The 20827-nt window shown below is 40.5% G+C and overlaps 1 protein-coding gene and 1 pseudogene across 1 annotated transcript; one reads left to right on the top strand and one right to left on the bottom strand.

Moving 5' to 3' along the window:
* Positions 1-1849: 1849 nt before the first annotated feature.
* On the bottom strand, positions 1850-2793 carry LOC143639846 (olfactory receptor 2H2-like; annotated as a pseudogene).
* An 8710-nt stretch (positions 2794-11503) lies between these two features.
* LOC143400272 (olfactory receptor 14C36-like) lies at positions 11504-12454 on the top strand. The gene has a single exon (XM_076857565.1). It carries the CDS (start codon positions 11504-11506, stop codon positions 12452-12454), a length of 951 nt encoding a protein of 316 aa, XP_076713680.1.
* Positions 12455-20827: the final 8373 nt, after the last annotated feature.

Genomic DNA, 20827 nt, shown 5'->3' on the forward strand with positions numbered 1-20827 from the left:
AATTACATATAAGGAAGACCAATTCAGATCACAGCAGATTTTTCAACCCAGATCCTCAAAGGCAGGATATCCTGGAACAACATATTATCAGTTTTTAACTTGATTTAGTTTCTCCTTTGATTGGCATTTTCTTTAGTGTATTTCTGCCCTATGCTGGTTTTCACTTTTTTTATTTCATCCTCATGGTATATTTTGCTGAGAATATTCTGTAGTGCAGGCTTTCTAGTTGTGTATTATTTTAACTTTTGTTTATCATGGGCAGTTTTTATTTTATCTTCACATCTGAAGCTTAATTGTTTTGAATATAAGATTCTTGCTGGCATCCATTTTCTTTTGGAGTTGGTATATGTTGTTCCAGGAGCTCCTAGCATTGAGGGTGTGGGTTGAGAAATTAAATGAGATCCAAAATAGTTTCCCCATAGGTAATCTCATAATTTTCTCTTGCGGCTATTAAAATTTTATCCTAATTCTCTGTGTTAGGCATTTGTGCATTCATGTAGGTCTGTTGTAATTTTGTTCGTTTGGGGATCCTGAAAGACTCTTGTATTTTACTTTCCATTTCATTTCTCAGTTTGAGGAAATTTTCTGTATTATTTCACTGAAAAGATCATGCATTCCTTTGACTTGTATATCTGTGCCTTCTTCTATACTGATAAATCTTACATTTTGTTTTTTCATATTGTCCCATAATTCTTGGAATTTTGGTTTGTGGTTTCTTACCATCATCTCTTTGTGGTCAACTTTATTTTCAAGTGCCGCAGTCTGGCTGGGCACAAAATAACCGAGCCGCCATGAGGCACTTGTAGGTTCAAAACAGGAACTCCTTTATTGCCCAAACGCCCATGAATGCCACCCACAGGGCCCTTCCAGGAACACCACCAACCAGAAATCCCTCCCCAGGAACTTCTCCAACCAATGTGAACTCCCCAGACATCCCTGCAAGAACTCCAAAGTAGTGGGGGCCAGAGGCAAACATCAGGGGTCTAATATACAATTGAATACACAGCTTAACATAACCATCATCATCTCAATGGCTTCCTGGCATCACCTCTCAACCACTCCCTTCTGGCAAAAATGCCATGCATCCTTCCAACTCGGCTGTGGCTCTCAGCATTCAAGATTATAGAATTTTCTTTTTTTTTTTTTTTGAATTTTTTAACATATATTTTTTTAGTTTTCGGCAGACACAACATCTTTGTTTGTATGTGGTGCTGAGGATCGAACCCGGGCCACATGCATGCCAGGCGAGCACGCTACCACTTGAGCCACATCCCCAGCCCAAGAGATTATAGAATTTCTGTTTGATTTCATTTCATAATCTGTCTTTATTGAAGTTATATTTTACCTCCTAAAATTTGCCTCTGATTTCACTCTTTCCATCATACTTTATGTGACAGATCAGCTTAACTACACACATTCTGAACTTCTCTGATATTTCTTCCACTGTTTCGTCAATGGATTCTATTGTTCTAGCATCTTTCTTTCTCTGGGGCACTTTGTTCCCTTGTTTTTTCATGTTGTTCATGTGGCTTCTCATACTGTGGATCTGAGGCAGCACAGTTTCTACCCTATAGACTTATATTGTCCCCTAAAGTCTTCAATATCTCACCTTTAAGAAGAAGATCAATATTAACAGCACCCAATGCAAACAATATATAGCCTTAAACTTAATAGCTCTTACTAAACATCCACAGTTTTGTCACAATAAACAGAAATGGTGTGATCAATTGTAGTTTAACATATAAATAGTATGTTTGCAAAAGGGTTTACACCTCTTTTGCAGAGAGATTCTGTTTAGGAGACTGTGTGCATGTCATTAATAAGCTTCCTTTTTGATTCAAATCCTCCACTATTTGCTTTTCCTTGGGCTCACCCACTTTCCCAGCTGTCTCAGCCAAGCGTCCTGTACCTCTTGGTTCCTCAGGGTGTAGATGAGAGGGTTCAACAAGGGTGTGACCACAGTGTAGAAGAAGGTGAAAAACTTGCCATTCTTTGAAGCAAAGTTGCTCTTAGGGTCAGTGTACACCATGGCCACTGTCCCATAAAACATGAAGACCACGAGGAGGTGAGAGGAGCAGGTGGAAATGGCTTTCTTCCTGCCTTCCTCACAGCCTGAGCTATGCAGCCATAGGAAGCCAGGATCAGCCCCACAGGGACCATGGTGAAGATGACAGCTGTGATGGTCATCTGCCACTCATTGGCAGTGGTGTCTCCACAGGCAAGGCGCATGAGGACAGGCACCTCACACAGAAAGCCATCCAGGAGGTGATGGGGGAAGAAGGGCAACTGGAAGGTGGTGAAAGATTGGAACAGAGACACTATCAGACCAGACAGCCAGGCTAGGAAAACCAGCTTCCAACAGAGTGGACGGTGCATGAGGACAGTATAGCGCAGGGGCTGGCAGACAGCAATGTAGCGGTCAAAGGCCATCTCCACCAGCAGCACGCCTTCTGTCGCTCCAACACAGAGGAACACACTCAGCTGGATGACACACCCTGTGTAGGTGATGCTCTTGTCTGCCCCCCACAGGTGGGACAACATCTGGGGCACAGAGGCTGTGGTTAAGCAGAGATCCAAGAAGGAAAGATTGCCAAGAAAGAAGTACATGGGGGTGTGGAGATGGGGGTCCATGCAGGACAGCAGGACGATGCTGGAGTTGCCGAGGATGGTCACGGAGAACAAGAGGATCACAACCCAGAAGAGCATCCTTTCCAGCTGGGGCCACTCAGAGATCCCGAGCAGGACGAAGCCCACAGTGAAGCTCTGGTTGATCCTCCCTGTGGTTTTTGGCATCGGGGCTCGAACATAATGGTAAGCAAAATTTTGTGTATGAAATTTGGAGAAAGACTCTACTGCCATTTATTTGGAGAGGATAATTGGATGCAATGACTTTCTTATAAATGTCTGTTTAAAGGTGGTTTTGCAACCCTTCTTGTAACTGTTCTGTAAAATCTGCAGGCCCTGCATTCCCAGATGAAAACCTTACATGGTTACCTTAGAATACTTACACACTCCTTCCAGATTATACACTCAGCCATGCTTATACATGGAATTAAAAGTGGAAAAAGCTTAACTTTCATTTATCTATGTTTTCCTCCAAAAGAAGCAGATATTATTTAGCATTATTTGGTGATATTAATAGAAATGCATGGGCTATAGATTATCCCAGAACCAATAGTCCTGTGCCCCCAGTGTAATCTTCAATACCGTTCTCTGAGTGATTGAAGCAGTACCTGGGCATAGAAGAGATACCAATGTTTAAGGAGTGTAAAGTGGGTTGGGCACCACTTCCTTGGCCTTAAGCAACTTAAATTAAAGAACCAAGCATAGCAACCACATTACTGTTCTTACCTGATGAATGGCTACAACAACCATTGCCATAGAGGATTCTGTTCCAGAAGAAAGGGGGCGACAGGTTCCTTCCAGAAACAAGTGCTGACATTCCCAGAACTGGTGAAACTGAAATCACTATAACTGCTGTTTGATTCTACCCTATACATGTCCATCATCGTAATCCTCAAAAACCAACTAGGAATAACGTATAAATATCAAGAAATTACCATTCCTGAAAAATAGAGATAGACCGGGTGCAGGGAGCTCAGGTGACTTCAAATCCAGCCTTGGCTATTTCTTGAGGATTAAGCAACTCATTGAGTCCCTGTCTCCAAACAAAAAATAAAAAAGAGCTGGGTATGTGGTTCAGTGGTTAAGTGCTCTTGGGTCCAATCCCCAGTACCAAAACAGAGAGAGAGAGAGAGAGAGAGAGAGAGAGAGAGAGAGAGAAATTTTTCTACTTGGCAAGGTGGAAAAGGTTTGGCAGAGGCATTGGTTAAATAAACTAACTAGGTCACAGAACTTAGCACCAGAATACTGATTTTTTTTTTTTTTTGTCTTCCCAGAAATGTAGAAATCTTCCAAAGAAATCAGGAACGTGAGAGGCAGAGGACATAAAACTTGTGTTAGGTGAAAGGGAATTGTAGTTGTTCATTTGGAAATTAGCCTTTGAATGTGGCCAAATAGTGTAAAATCTTATGGAACATTCTAGAAACCTATCACTGTTCTTCAGTAATTGATTCTCATGAGCCAGGTGCTTTGCTCTGATCGGTGGACATACTGCGAACAAGAGATGAAATTCTTGCTTTGGTGCAGCTCAGAAGCCCATGGAGAAAGTAAGTACATTGATGAACAAATAAATCATAAGCGTCCCATTTTTTGAAACAATGTGTTCTACAAAAGCAAACAAGGCTGGCTGTCATAACTGCAGATGGTGGTGAAGGGGGCTAGAAGTGGAGATGGCTGCTGCCATTAGGACTGGAAGCCAAGCACTGAACAGGGCACAGCCTGAGAGCCCAGCAAGGAGGGCAAGGATGCAGGAGCAGAGGCCACAGGCCTGCAGCTGAACTCGCCCCTCTCCTGGGATGCCCACCACGTCTCAGGACTGACCTGCACTGTGTTATGTTAGGAGTTCCCCCTCCTCCGGGTGCCCCATCCCCTGAGTCTCACGTGACCACTTACTTATGCTGACTCTGGCACTGGACTCTGGCACTGGACTAGAGCTTGCAGGTTATGCACTGGGATTTGACTTTTGAAATGACTTCAACAGGTTCTGGTTCTTCATACAAAAGGGAAAAGTAAGTTGAGGTCAGTGATATTATGTGTTTACTTTTAAAAAAATGTATTGAATTATATTTGTAAAAGATTATATGCTTTCTTTATAAATGAATTTTGTGAATACTACAAATAAAGATACATTAAAAAGAAGCAATAAAATCAACTGTAATCCCACTGTAACTTCAATAAAATATTTACTATAGAGGTTTGATTTCTTATTTTCATAATACATTTTATTAGGTGTGATGTGTAAATATACGTAACTGTTTTTCATAAAGGATGCCAGATATGGATTAGAATCCCAAGTCCAGGAGCATTACAGTTGTGCATGCAGCCTCACGTCTTTAAACTCCTTCATAAGTGTCAATCCTTGAGTGTGATTCAGAGCTTCATACTACTTGACCTTAGTGCCAGACTTTGTGTAATTATTTTAATCATATTTTGGATGTATTTTCTATTCATGTTTTTCTTATCTAAGCACTGAGAAAAATATCGGTGTAAATAATTCCTCCATTCTTGCCATGAGTGCATTTTTTATGAGAGCAACCCATCTCTTTCCAAAATCTATAATGACAGAGCTTCCAAGCAGGGATGGGAGATGCCCTCCCCCTGCCCCACGTGCAGGGTTGATTTTTACCTAACTCATCACACCACCAATAAATAACCTCTGTATCTCCTACCTGTAATTCAGAACTAAGATGGTAAGGCCCTAGTGGGCATGTGATTTACATTTTCATTACAAATCTATTATTTTGTATTCAGGATCATCTGGGAATTCTTCCTCACTAAAATAAAATATTTATGATTCTATTTAAATTTATGTAGTTTATTTTTCTAAAGTTAATAGTGCTCATTCCCTGATAATAGGAATTAACCTTTGAGCTTATACCTATATTTAAATATGTTTTAGCTTATTTGATATTTTAGCCTTCATGCTTAGCCTTGGATTATTATATAAACAACACAAATCCCCTGCATGTGAGAGGATACAAATGTATAAATTCAAATGGAAACTCTTGGGAGAGCAGCCAGGAGGTCTCTTGAGGACTCAGAAACTTGACACAGAAACCACTGACCATACCTGGGGTGCATGGTGGACATGACTCTGAGCATGCTCAGGGATATGCATGGAGCAGATGGGCTGCTGTTGGCTGCCAGGATCAGTATGGCTCCAGCCTCTGCTGAGAAAACCCTGTTTTCACACTGTGCTTGCTGTAGATTAGAGACTTAATGCATCCCTCTAAAGAAAAAGCCCACAGGACAACTGGATTTGCTCCAGCCCTGAGCACAGGCCTCCCACCTCCACAGAGGCCATTGTGCCTAGGAGGGGCAGGCCCCAAACTCACTTGCCCCTCACTCTGAAGAATGTTTGATGAGTGTTGTGTTCATGAGAAGTCTGCAGCTGGCTCTGCCCTGAGCAATGCTGCTGGCCTCTCTGAGGTCCTGAGGATGGGAGGAAAAACAATTCCAATAGTCCAGGGACAGTCCAAGGCCAAGAAGGACAGGATTCCATGGAAGGTCATAGAGCTCCTCTCCCTCCATGGTGAGCACTATGACTCCCGGACCCCTCTGGGGAACCAAGAAGCAGATTCCTCTTCTTCATTATTCTTAACTTTCTTTCCTGATTTCCTAATCATTCCTTCTCATAAATATAAAAACAGAGGAGTCCTTTTTACCTGGGATACCTCACTTGTGGAACACTGCTGATGGATTGAAGAGAAGGTATCTATCTACATCATTCTTTCTCCATTAAACTTCTTTCTAGGCATCTGACTTAGTATTCTTTTATAATGCTTTTTGCATTTTGTACTTTCTTCCTAGACATAGGGAAGGTTATACTAGAAATGATAGATAACCTGTGAAAGCTAGACTGATCATCAGTACACCTGAGATTGTTCTTATTTTAGAAACTACATTGCTCTGATGACCAATGCCAGGTCCTGCTCACTATGTCTCACATGAAATGTCCATAAAGGAGTGGAGGCTGCTGGCCTTGGCCCAGGGTCTGCTGAAGATCATGAATGAGACAAGGAGACGATGCTCACGGGTCATTCTGTGACAGTCCTTCATTAGCTTTCCCTCTGTGGCTCATCATAATCAGAGTTCCTTCCCTGTGCCGGGCTCTGGAGCTTAGTTTGGTCTGTACCAATACAAGTACAAAAGGTTAAAGATTCCTTTGTAACTTTTGAATTTTCAGGAATGTAGGATCACCCTTTAGCTATACAATGGTGACCAAGTCAAATACTGAATCCTGTTCCTGGACATTTCCCTTCTTTTCATTGTCCATGGGACTCAAAGTCAAATAAGGTGTATAGACATAATAAGTAATGTTGTCTCTACTGCAGATGAAGTCACTTACATTGTATTCTTTTCCTAGCCTCGGAGTCCCCTGGGACCGTACAGTAACATGCCTGCTTATTGGGTCTTTCAATCTCACAGACCTAGTGGCCTAAAGACCAAGGTTGCCATCATTCCTATGGCTATAGATACATGGTCTTTGTTCTCTCTTTTTCTGGATCAACACAGATTTATTTTCTTCCTTATTTTTTCTTTAGGACGGGCACAAGGTTGGGGATGAGTAGTTAAAGACAATATGGAAAATGGCAGCACAATGTGGGGTCAAATGAATGGAGTTCTGCATACAAGGCATACGGTAAGGGCATCTGAGTGGCAAACCATCCCCCATGCAAGGTGTGTGAGCGGCAAACCTCTTAACCCATAGGCACAGACCTGGGCATGAGGCATGAGGCCCTGTGTTGCAGTCCCTGTTTTTACTCCAAGGCCTGCTCCTCAATTGGTCACTGCAAAGACAGTTGGCCAAAAATTGTATTGGTGGTGACATGTAATCTGCTTGGCTACTGCCTGAATATATATACATGGTAACTGCAAATAAAATCAGACCTGTTTCCTGCTTGGTCACTGGAGGTCTTCAATAGTGACTCCACAGCCACATTCTTCTCTACCCTGTTCTGTGGACCTCCTCACTGGAGAAGAGAGCGACCACAAAGTACAAGAAAAGAAGATTACATAATAATGCTTTAATCAGAATATAGACTAACATTCTCAATAAAACCTAGCAAAAAAGTCCAGCAACACATCAGATGGATTATAGACCACATTCATGTGTACTTTCTCCCAGGATGCAAAGAAGCCCCTATAGAAGATCACCATCAAATCCCACATTGTGTTAAAAGAGTGAAGGGAAAAACATCTATCAGTGGACATGGATTTTTTAAATGCCAGTGTAAATATATAATGGACTCTTATCCATTGACTTAAAGAAATGAAATAGTGGTAAATACTACAATGTGGACTAATTTTGAAAACACCAGGAATAGTTAAGACATAAAAGCAACACATATTGAATTATTCCAGTCAAACAAAAAGTCTAGGACATATAAATTAAAAACTGGAGATTATACACAGTGGTTTCCAGTGACTGTAATTAATGATAAGCAGATATAGTGTGTGTAATATATTAGATGGTTCATTTGAAGAAATAGAAATATTTGGTAACAAGATATAGTTGGATGTTGTGCAATTTTGAAATATAGTATATAACACTGAATTGATAACCATAGACTGTTACCAATGTTAACTTTATATCATGTGGATTTCATCTCAAGGATAAGAAATGATGCTGCTGACCTGGAGATACTGTTAGAGGTTTCCCACTTACAGGTGGGTGGGTGAGAGAGAGTTACCCACCACCCTTAATGTTAACTGATCCCTTGTAAACACCCCTCACTCACACTAAGGGCAGAGACTAAAACTCACAGTGAGCACCATCAGTCTCTCCTCAGTGTTACTTGATTTCCAATAATGACTTAGGGCTATGCTCAGCAGAGGAGTTCCACTGTGATATCCACTGTCCACCCTGGCACATGGCCAGGTCCTCTCTCTTGGGCTCAGGAGGGCTGCTGCCTGGTGGTGTGCTCAGGCCTCCTGCTGTCTCTGTAGGCTGAGCTCTGGGCTCCCCGGGGCCCTGCTCCCACTGGCCAGGCACCAGGTTCACATAAAGCAGAGATGACTGAGCTCCCCAAATCCCACATGGTACAGAGCTGGCTGGACTGACCCATCTGGCTGCAGACACAGTGGATGGGAGATGCCAAGGAGAGACAGAGCTCTGCTCCCAGGTCAAAAACGGGCAAAACTCAGGAGTGAGTACTTGGCAATTAGAGTTCAAACTCATCTGAGCCTCATTTTGATGCTGCTCAGCAAATTTTCATCTCATTCATATTGTGAGGTATCCCAGGAAATGCTTGGTTAATTGTGCAAGAATAACAGGCACAGAGAAGTCTTGTAAACAGTGTAGTATTTGCTATATTTTCTACTGCTATATCTATAGAATATAGAATATAAGCTGTCCCCACTTACAAAGGGAAGCACTTGGAGCAGTCTCTCTACATACTTCCGCCGTTAAACATTTTCTAACATTTCCTTATACTTATTTTTTGAACCCTCAAAATATCTGGTCATGGTTTTTTTCTTTTATTTATGTTTTTTGTGTTTTCAAAGGGATTTTCAATAAGAATTTTTCACCCATTAAAGGAGAATGTAGTTCTGAACACTCTAAAAATATGGAGGTCAAACTATAAAAATTAAAGCCTATTTCTTATTTCTCAAAATCTAGGTTCATAAAGTAATAATATTTTGGAGATCTTCAGAATCCTCTGAGGACCTATGAAAGTTAGGTGGTGATTCATATATTTACTCTATTACATCCATAGTCTGAAGTTTTCTAGGAGACTCACCCATGAGAAAATTAAGTTAAATTTAGAGAAGTTTTCAAGTTGTAATTAAACCACATAAGCAAAGAAGGACATCAAATAAGTTGATATAATGCAAAATACTTACTAGAGAAATTACTAAATTCTGTTGCAAAAACAAAAACAGTAAATGGATTAGTATAAAAAAGGTGAAACAAAGAAAATGTCTCAAGTGGTTCTATGTCAGCTTCCAAATCCTAAAAGATAGTTGATTTTCCAACTAATATTTGTCACAAATGGCGGGGGTTGGTCAGCAATCACCCATGAAGTGCCTAGAAGTCAGTATAGAAGTGGGGAAAGCTGTTGGGTTTTTAACATGGAATTATCTCATCACTCATCACATTCTCAATTTGTCATATATATTTACACCTTAGATATTGTATTATTATATTTGTCCTCCAATGGTAACCAATTTATTTTAAAATACCAATATTTTTTATCTTTTCAAATACTCAATGTCTGAAATACCTGTCACCATATTTATGTCCTTAGTAATATTTGTTGGGCGAGTACTGCTTTAAAGACATCTCGATTTGCAAGTGCACTTGACCTCACACCACCCTGCACTGTGTGTTTCTACAGCACTGCAGACTGGGAAGAGCCTGCTTGGGAGCTTTTCAGCTGTAAATCAGGGGCATAAAGAAAACCAATCTAAATGAGTAGTCTGAACAATGCCACCAGGTGCTAGGTTATTAACCATTGCACAGGAAGTCATGCACTGCTACTGAAAGGTAAAATGATGGATAATACAAGGTCCCAAATCAAGGAATTTGTACCAATGACTTGGGGTGATGAATATATATTGATTGGCTGAAAGGTTGTATACCATGTTGATTTCTAATACTTAACAAAATTGGAAGAAAAATTAGAGATTATGAAGGTTTCAGAGGAAAGATTCCAGTGGAGTCTCCTTTAAAGCCCAATACCTACTAAAGGGAAAAGGAAATTAATACATCACAGTAAAAAAGTCAGCAGTGAACAAGAGGGTCCCTCAGGATGAATGTCAGGTGTGTGTCAGGAGGAACAGATTCCAGGTAGACTGACTGCTTGAACTTCACACTCACCACCAAATTAACAGCAACCTACCTGAATCTGACCACCCCACCTATTGCCCTGGAAGACACACAGACTTCCAGAAGAGCTCAGGCAGAATGAGAAGGAAGGTCTTTTTTCTAAGAACATGTGTGGTTAACCTGGCAAGGCACTGAGGAGGACCATGGTTTTCAGAGGGCTGAAAAGATGAAGATGCAGGTAACTCAGGAGTGAACTGATCTGAACTGTTGAAGAAGTGTTGAAACTATGAGCAAAACCTTCCTTTTAGGGTTTACAGCCAGTTTCAGTTTGTGGGATTGTGATGTGGATAAGAAATCAATATAATAGAAGGTGTCACCAAGACTAAGGCAAATTATGTGTTGGACAAAAGAAGCTTCAACTTCATGGTGCTGAACATGAAATAAAAATAGAAGAAGGTAAAGGTAGAAGTTAGGTCAATGTCAGCTGGGCTGGTACCAGGAGGTTGAAAAGACCTAACCCTGATCAGTTGGGAGAGGAAAGAGCCTCAGTGGGGGCTGGGACTGGTCTGGCTGAGGTCCTGTGGCCATAAGACAGCACCATGCATGTTCTGGGGGAGCAGCAGGGAGAGTGGGGGACTGCAGGCAAGTCTAAGTCCAGTCAGGTCACCTCAGTTTTCACAACACTGGACCTGTGAGCCTGGGTGGGAAAGTGAATTCTTGAGACGCTTTCCAAATGAGACCAATTTTTTCGTGTTCATGGAGATATATTCTCCACCATTATGAATAGTTTCCTATATATTAAAAAAGTAGAAAGTAATTATTATATGCATTATTAAGGGTGAATACAATGGCACAATAATGTGGAAATTATATTCATGGAATAAATTAAAGGTAAATACATCTGAGAATATTAAAGAATGCACTGTCAGACAGGTGGTCATGCAGAAGAGGGGAAAACCCCTGGAAATGCTCCACATGGGTGTCTCATTAGGTCAGGGAGGTCTGATGGGGAGCTTAGGACAAGCCCTGTAGGTCACACCCAGACCCTGTTCTTTTTTTCTTCCTTTCTCTTCTCTCTTTATCATCCCAGACAACCAGAATTTCCAGCAAATGGCCAATGCCACCATGGTAACTGAATTTCTCTTCTTGGGCTCTCCTGATGGCTGGGATCTGAGTTTCCTCTATTTCACAGTATTCACAATGACCTACCTGGGCACCTTATTAGGAAACCTTCTCATTGTCACTGTCACCACTGCTGACAAGCACCTGCACACACCCATGTACTTCTTCCTCAGGAACCTGTCCATCTTGGACATGTGTTACATTTCCATCACTGTCCCCAATGCCTGTGTCAACTCTCTCACTGGCAACAGGGCCATTTCAGTGGCTGGCTGTGCAACACAGATCTTCTTGGTCATTTTCTGTGCATGTGTTGAACTTCTGTTTCTCACCATCATGGCCTGGGACCGCTATGTGGCCATCTGCCAGCCCCTGCAGTACCCCCTCATCATGAACCCTCAGATTTGTGTTCGCATGACCTTGGCTTCCCTGCTAAGTGGTCTGCTGTATGCAGGTGTGCACACAGGGAACACATTCCGGCTGTCCTACTGCCAGTCAAACGTGGTCCACCAGTTCTTCTATGATGTCCCCTCTCTGCTGAGGCTCTCCTGCTCTGACACCACCAGCAACATGGTCCTCCTTCTTGTCTCTGCTGTGGCAGTTGGTGGGGGATCCTTTGGTATAATAACCATGTCATATTTTCACATATTTTCTACTGTGCTGAAATTTCCCACCAGAGCCCCAGGGAAGGCCTTCTCTACCTGCACCCCTCACATCCTCGTGTTTTCCCTATTCCTTAGTTCTGGCTCAGGTGTGTACCTGAGGTCCTCAGCAACCTCTGACACCCTCCAGGACATGGTTCTCTCTGCCTTCTATACAATGGTTCCTCCCTTCCTGAATCCTCTCATCTACAGTCTCAGGAACAAACAGGTAAAGGATGCTGTGGGGAGAGTAATGGGACACAGTTGTTCTCAGGGAAATGATAAAGATGTGTTATCATAATATTACTTAGTGGAGTCAATGAGATTAAGGGATCTTCCTATGTGGGCTTTACAGGTTACACTGCCTACCCTAAAGTCACCTTATTATAAGCTAGGTTATTTCATAAATTCATTTTTTATGATTTAACATATCATTTCCATGGATCCTTCATGAAATGTGTAATTTTATGAATGCATTTAAAATATAAATATAATTCAGTGTGTTTTCTGAAATTATTTGTAAATATATACATTACAGTTTCATTATATATAAACAGTACCTGTTTCAGTTGCTGTCACAGAGGAAAGCTTTACAAAAAAAACATGGAGATAACACATAGTCAAATAGTCTGCTTTTGCAGAGAGAAATGGAAAGTGTATTTTAAGCACTGTGATACATAATTGTGTCAGTTTAATATGAAAGTCAAATCCTAAAGAAGATTTTACCAAATACTTAGAGATCATCACAATAATATTTCTCTCCATCTGGAATATGAAAAAGGAAGACACTCTTTGTCCATGAAGTAAACAGAGAGTGATGGTTACCACCCCCTTTGTCCCTCTGTCAAATATGTCCTCTGGGGAAGAGCACCTGCCTTCCTCAGGCACTTTGGCTGCCAGGATTTTAGTGTGTCCTCGAGTGACCCAGTGTCAGGGAGCTAATTTGGGGGTTGAGTTGAGGTCAGCCTTCTGATCATTCCTCCCCCAATGTTTACTTCTGTAATGTCTATGGGGATGTGTCCTGCCTGAAATGACCAAAGATGGAATGTAAGTGTCTGACCAAAGAGTGTGTCTTCCGTCGACTCCAAAATTCCCCCCAGTTTCCTGGAATTTGGAAAGCAACCCTGTCTCAGTCTTGTGGCTGTCTTTATGTTGTTTCTGCTGTTGTTTTCAGCAGGGTTGAACCCAAGGGGCCAGCCCCAGCCCTTTTTCTGTTTAATCACAGAAAACAGGGTCTGGCTAAGTTGTTCAGGTACATTATAAGTTGCTGAGGCTGGCTTAGAAATTAAAATTCTCATTCCTCAGAATCCTGAGCCACTGGGATTGCAGGTGTACACCCCTGAGCCCACTTATGGCAACACGTCATCTCACACAGATATTCCTCTCCAAACATTTTAGTGTCCTCCCTGGCATATGTTTTGCTAATCATTAATTATAACTGACATAGGCTCAAAGTCAAGTTACCTAGGAATGCTTATATAACAAAATGAGCCAAATTGCTTATGCAATATCACAATCATTATATTAAATTCCAAATTTTAAAAAACAATTTTGTTCACCAGTACACTATTAGGATAAAAGTGGAGAAAAGCATAAGTATATTTATTACCAAGGAAAATAAAAAATCTTCAATATGTGTGATTAATTATCTAAGGCATTACTTAAAGTCTGCCAACAAGGGAATACTTGTAATAGGAACCAGAGAAATGCCCAGCACTGGCTGATGCAGGTAATCTTGATCTGCTGTAACATATCCAACCAGAACACAAGCTCCACCCACACACTGTGTCCCAGAGCTTCTGGTTCTCACTGCTCCAATGTTCTCTTCTAGAACAGAAGGACCTTCAGGGAACCCAAGATGAATTCTGCCAACTCCATCTTTACATGCATTTTCTCTGCAACAAAACTAACTGAATCACAACCACCAGTCCTATTGAGAGGTGTCCATTTGATACACACCTTTGGGCATTTAATTATGTTTTATATTGAAAGGCTGATGGTAGAGGAGATGAAAAAAGGAAATATTGATATAAGGATTTCATGATATCTCACATATTACATCAAATAATGCAAAACCCTCTAAGTGTGTGGATGTGGTATGGAAATTCTGCAGAATTTGGCAAAAGCATTTACTTTGGGTACTAGTTGTGAATCCAGGGAACAATTTTTTATAGTAATATTAATTATGTCAAAGATATATTTTGGTAAGCCAGGTTTTCTGAAATATCATGTCTCCCCTTATAAGGACACTATATTTAGGAGTCCTTGGTAGAGCCTTTTTTTGTGTTTCTGTTTGTCAGTGCTTTATAGAATCAAAACTATGGAAGACAAAGACTTAGCACAGCCAATAGTTAGAAATCTTTTGAGAGTTTAGCTACCAAAAAGACACAGTAACTTAATTTAAAGAGTGTTTTAAGGTAGTATCCAAGACTGAGAATATTTTGCCAGAAGCAATAGACTTTTCCAAGTTTTATAAAGGCTTTAGAATGTTTATATCAATACTATAGACATATAGCATTTTAAGAAAGAATTTGTTTATATTAATAAAGTTAGATACCAGATTTGATCAGAATTTTAAAGTGATCATTTAAAAGTAATGCCAAGGAAGGTGTAGTTGTAGAGAGATGGCAGTCCCTTACAGATGGTAAATATTTCACAAAGAGACTAGGAAAGAAACTGAAGGAATGTAAGGAATTTGCAAGACCACACATCTTGCAGACTCAAAGATATATAAGGGAAAATTCCCTTGAGAAGTGCCTTAGGGGCACCCTGCTTGCACAGGGGGCCCAGGAAATTATCTTTCCATGCTCAGCAAGGAAGATATCAGAGACCACCATGGTAGTAATTTCAGGGACCCAACAATGGTGTGATCTGGCAGCAGGCTTTATCATCATTTGTGTGGTGCTTGCTCTGCAGGAATGCAGGGTGCTCAAGGTAAAAGGTTCTGGAGGCTTCCACCATCATTTCAAAAAAGTGTCTGAGAAGCCAGGCAAACTATAACAGGGCATGAGGTCCTACAGGCTGCCCCTAATAGGGTAATAAGTGAAGTTGTGAAGGTGAAGCCAAAGTTGGAATAATACCCAGAAATTAACAGATGCAGTACAAAGAACTCTTAGCCAAGAAAAACTGCTATCTGAAAAGATGGTCAAAGCCAAGGAGAGCCCTTGGGCTCTGCAACTGGGAATTTTAAAAAGGCAGGAATTTGCAAGTGAAAAGCCAGCCTCTACCTGAGAGCAAAGCCTGTCCAAGGAAGGGGGCACAACCTTGGAAAGATCTGCAGAGCACTCCTAGGCCAATACCCACCCTGCTGATTTTTTATCTACAAATAACAGGAGAGATCTGCTGTGCCAGGTTTCTGATTCAGTCAGGCTAGGTGGGAACCCATAGCAACCCCCTAGCAGCCACCAATCAGCATGAGACAGGGAAATACCTAGGATGCCAGATGACCCCCAGTAGTTTATGGTGGGGTGTTGGGAAACCATGTAGTTCAGCACATACTCTGGGCTTGGGGCCTCTCAGTGACACCAGTTGCTGTGTGCACAAGCTAGTTTTCAATAAACACCTCTTTGCTGCTTACATCTATCTTGATCTCTGGTGGTCTTTTGGGGGTCCCAAATTCGAGCATAACATAAGCCCTTTTAATTTGCCTTCAGTTTCAGGTGAGAATGTGGACTTGGAATTTGGGGCAGCACTGTAACTGACCCTTGGAGATGGACTAAGTTGATTTTGTGTTGTGAAATGGACATGAGATTAAAGGACCAGCAGTGAATGTTATGGGTGGAATGTGAGGGTGTTTCACAAAAGTTCTGGAGTTGAGGCAGGAAATTTCAAAGGTCAAATAATGGGTGGTGAGAGCTACAAGCTATTTAGTCTATTCTGGTTTGCATAATGTGACTGTGTAGTAGCTTCAGATATGTGGGAACATTGCTGGAGGAGATGGGACACAGAGTTAGCCCTGGAACTATTCATCTTCCTGCATCACCTTTCCCTTTCCCTGTCTTTGCTTCCATGAAGCCATAAATTGAGCAGCTTTCATCTGCTGTGTCCTTCCCCAATGTGCCTTCACCATGGGCACAAAACCATGGAATTGGCCAATTATGGAATAAAACTCTGAACCCATGAGCTGAAATATGCTTTGGCTCATCATACGTGGTATTTGTTTATTGTGGGGTTTTTGTTTCTTTGTTTTTTTGTTATGAAGGCATTTTGGTCACCACAATGCAAAGCTGATTGACACAATTATTCAACATCATCATAGAGAATGCAGAATGTGAACCAGAAATATCAAGGATAGCAAAACATATAACAACCAATAAATCAGTCACATTATGTTAAGAGAAAGAAGAAGGATATGTCCACAAATGGATATGCTGATTAAAATATTTCTGCCATATACATATAATAATGTTACCACTGTTGACCGGTGACAAGTTCTTGCTTCCCCAATGTTGAAGAATAACACCAGAGAAGCACACCGAGGCAAGGTCAGAGTGGAAAGTAGAAGTTTATTAAAGGACAGCATAAAAGACTTATCCCAGAGGAAGAAGGGGACCCAAGAGATGGAATCCATTGAAGGGAAATGTGTTCCACTTATTATAGTTTTCAGTGATGGAATGTAGGTGGGAAGGCCCCAGGTGGGCCAAAGAAGTGATCTGGGCAGGAAGGACTTCTGAGTCAGCATCTTCAAGTTTGCTGGGGGCTGTTCATTAACACTTCTTTGGGATGGGCTCTGGTCTTGGGCTTTTCCAGGACTTCATTAACATTCCAAGAGTTGTTTAACTTTTCCCAGAATTCATTCTCAACATGGCCTCCATTTTAGATCTTACTGGATATTAGACCTGATTTACCTAACTACACTGACTACCTAACTTTAAATCTGGCTTCAAGAACAACAAGTCATTCATCCTAAAGGAATAATCAAATGATACATGCTACGCGGTAAATCAATTTTGAAAATATTAGGCTAAGTTAAACCAGAAAAAAATAGCATATATTGAATGAGTCTATTTATATGAAGTTTCAGAAATATATAAATTCAAAGATACAGTATATACCTAGTATTTTCCAGTGACAGCAAGCAGGAATAAGGACAGTGTGTGTAATGGATTATGTGGGTCATCTGAACTAATAACAGGACTACAGGACAAGATAGTGTCAAAAGTTGTGCAATTGTGAAGTGTGGTAAATAACACTGAATAGTAACTGTGAACTGTTACAAACGTTAATTTTATGTCATGTGGATTTCATCTCAGAGTAAGAGATTTTGCTGCTGAACTTCAGAGAGTGTTAGATGTTTCCCACTTACATGTTGGGGAGTGTGAGAGTTGCCCACCACCCTCAGTGTTAATTGATCCCCATAAACACCCCTAACTCACACTGAGGTGGAGGAGGGCAGAGATGAAAACACAAAGAGAAACATCAGTCTCTCCTCAGTTTTACTCAATTTTCAATAATGACTTAGGGTGATGCCCAGCAGAGGAGTTCCACTGTGTCATCCACTGTCCATGCTGGCATGTGGCCATGTCCTCTCTCCTGGGCTCTGGAGGTGTTGCTGCGTGGTGATGTGCTCAGGCCTCCTGCTGTCGCTGCAGGCTGAGCTCTGGGCTCCCTGGGACCCTGCTCTCACTGGCCAGGCACCAGGTTCACACAAAGCAGAGATGATTGAGGTTCCCACATCACTCATGGCACTGTGCTGGCTGGACAGATCCATGCTGGCTGCAGACACAGTTGATGGGAGACACAAAGGAGAGACATGGTTTGCTCCCATGTAGAGAACTCAGGAGTGAGTATTTGGCAGAGTTCAAATGCATCTGAACCTCATTTTTATTTTGCTCAGCAATTGCAATATCATCCAGAGAATCATCTAGCCCAGGGAATGAATTAAGAGTTAAATCTGTGTTGAATAGCAGGCACAGACAGGTCTTGTAAACATTGTAGTGTCTGCTAGGATTTCAGGTACTTGAGTAGTAATACCTCTCGAGTGTGATGAGTGCACAGTGTTTGCACACGTCATGCTGCCTCTTATGGGTTTGAAATTCTTCTTTTCAAATTTCTTTTACTTACCAGAAACTTAGAAAATATACAGAATTATCTGCACAGATTAGAGAGGTGACAAAGAAATATATTCTGATTAAGGAAACATGGGGTCAGAATGCCAAATATTTTGCAGGTGACAGGTAGATAGATGAAAATTCATTGATGCAAATGACATACATTCATAATTTTCAGTAGCTGTGGGAAATAAAAACATGCAACATTCTATGCAGTTTTTATTGAAGCTTTTAAAATTCATCAATCTCAACCTTTTTGAATTCATCAATCTCAGCTTTTACTGATCAGTTATGTCCTCCTTTTTAATAATTTTTTTACATTTTATACTAAAGGTATATCAGGTGTGATGAGGATATGTGTCCAGTGGTAAATATATTAAAAAAGAGTGGTGTAGTCTTTGGAAGCACATTGTGAAGGCCAGGATGTGATAAGTGCCTCTCAGCATTCCTCAGTGACTGATCAACAGTGCTAAACCATAATTGCTAATACAAAAAACTATGATTTAGAAAATGATTAATTCCTGTCACTTACAACCCAAGCAATGCTTTGCATTTTTACTTGTAATCTGTTTCCCATACACTTCCTTATTTTAAGCACTATCAAAAGAAATACCCAAAGGGAAAAATCTTTCAGAGGTGGTCATGCAGGAGAGGAGGTGGGCAACCCTGGAAATGCTCTGCATGGAGTCTCAGGAGGTCAGGGGAGGACTTATGGGTATAGCTGAGGACAAGCCCTGCAGGTCACACCCAGACCCTGGGCTGCAGACCTCCACACCTGCACTGGGAGGTACACTCTGTTCAGAAATGAGTAAACATATCAGAAAACCAAGAGTGACCTTTCTTATATTTCAAAATATAAGAAAACATTTTGGAAATGAATATGTAAAGTAATTGTATTAATTATTCTTTGCTTCCTCTCTATTATCTCCTTATCTTCTCAGGAAAATGAGAATTTTCAGTAAATGGCCAATTTCACCAGGGTAACTGAATTTGTCCTTTTCTGTCCTCCTTATGGTTGGAATCTGAGTTTCCTCTATTTTACAGTATTCCCAATGACCTACCTGGGTACCTTGTTAGGAAAACTTCTCATAACCACTCTCACCACTGCTTACCAGAACCTACAAATGCCTATGTAAGAATAGTATAAGGAGTTAAATCAAAGGACACATACAGGAGGTAAAAGATCACTTCAATAAAAACTTAGAGATTGTGAAAAAAGCAAAAATCCTTGAAATGAAGTAATCAATAGACCTAATTATAATCTCAATTGAAAGCATCACCAACAGACTAGACCATTTGGAAGACAGAACCTTGGACAATGAAGACAAAATACATAATCTTGAGTGTAGAGTTGACCATGCAGAGAAGATGGTAAGAAACCATCAACAGGACATCCAGGAATTATGGGATAACATGAAAAGACCAAATGTAAGAGTTATCAGAATAGATGAAGAAGCAGTAATACAAACCAAAGGAATGCACACTCTTTTCAATTATATAGTAGCAGAAATTTTCCCAAACCTAAAGAATGAAATGGAAAATCAAATACAAAAAGCTCACAAGACCCCAAATACACAAAATTACAGCAGATCCTCACCAAGACACATTATAATGAGAATGACTAACACATAGAATAAAGATAAAATCTTAAAGTCCATGAGAGGAAAAAAAACAAATTATATATAGGCGGAAACCAATTCAAATCTCAATTGATTTCTCAACCCAGACCCTCAAAGCTAAGACATCCTGTAATATAATATATTTCAAGCTCTGAAAATTATTAGATACCAATCAAGAATTTTTTTTCCAACAAAATTGGGTTTCAGATTTAAAGATGAAATTAAAACCTTCCATGACAAATAAAAATTAAAAGAATTCACAACTAGAAAGCATAAACTATAGAATATTCTCAACAAAATATTTCATGAGGATGAAGTGAAAATAAAAGTGAAAACCAGTAAAGGGAGGATCTACACTAAAGGAATATTTAACCAAAGGAGAAACTAAGTCAAATTAAAAACCAGAAGTAAGTCAAATGACAGGAAAAACAAATCATCTCAATAATTACCTTGAATCTTAACAGTCTAAACTCAGCAATCAAAAGACATAGAGTGGCAGATTGGATTAAAAAGCAAGAACCAACAATATGCTGTCTTCAAGAGAGTCACCCCATGGGCAAAGACATCCACAGGCTGAAAGTGAAAGGATGGGAAAAACTTATCATCGTATGGATTTCAACAAACACCTAGGAGTTTCCATTCTTTTCTCAGAAAAAGTAGGCTTCAAACCAAAGCTAGTCAGAAAAGACAAAGAAGGATAGTCCATACTTGTCAAGGGAACTTATATTTATAAGTTTTATGTCTTCAGCAAGACATAAAACTTATAAATATTTATGCCCCAAACAATGGAGCATCTACATACATCAAACAAACCCTTCTCAATTTCAAGAATCAAATAGACCATAACACAATAACACTGGGTGACCTCTCTCACTATTGGACAGATCTTCCAAACAAAAACTAAATAAAGAAACTATAAAACTCCATAATACAATCAATAATTTAGACTTAACAGACATATATAGAATATTCCATCCATCAACAGGCAAATATACTTTCTTCTCA

This window comes from Callospermophilus lateralis (assembly GCF_048772815.1).
Source record: "Callospermophilus lateralis isolate mCalLat2 chromosome 5 unlocalized genomic scaffold, mCalLat2.hap1 SUPER_5_unloc_2, whole genome shotgun sequence".
In the NCBI taxonomy this organism is placed as follows: Eukaryota; Metazoa; Chordata; class Mammalia; order Rodentia; family Sciuridae; genus Callospermophilus; species Callospermophilus lateralis.

Coding starts and splice junctions, on each gene's coding strand:
- LOC143400272 (XM_076857565.1), top strand. CDS start 11,504: ATGGCCAATGCCACCATGGTAACTGAATTTCTCTTCTTGGGCTCTCCT.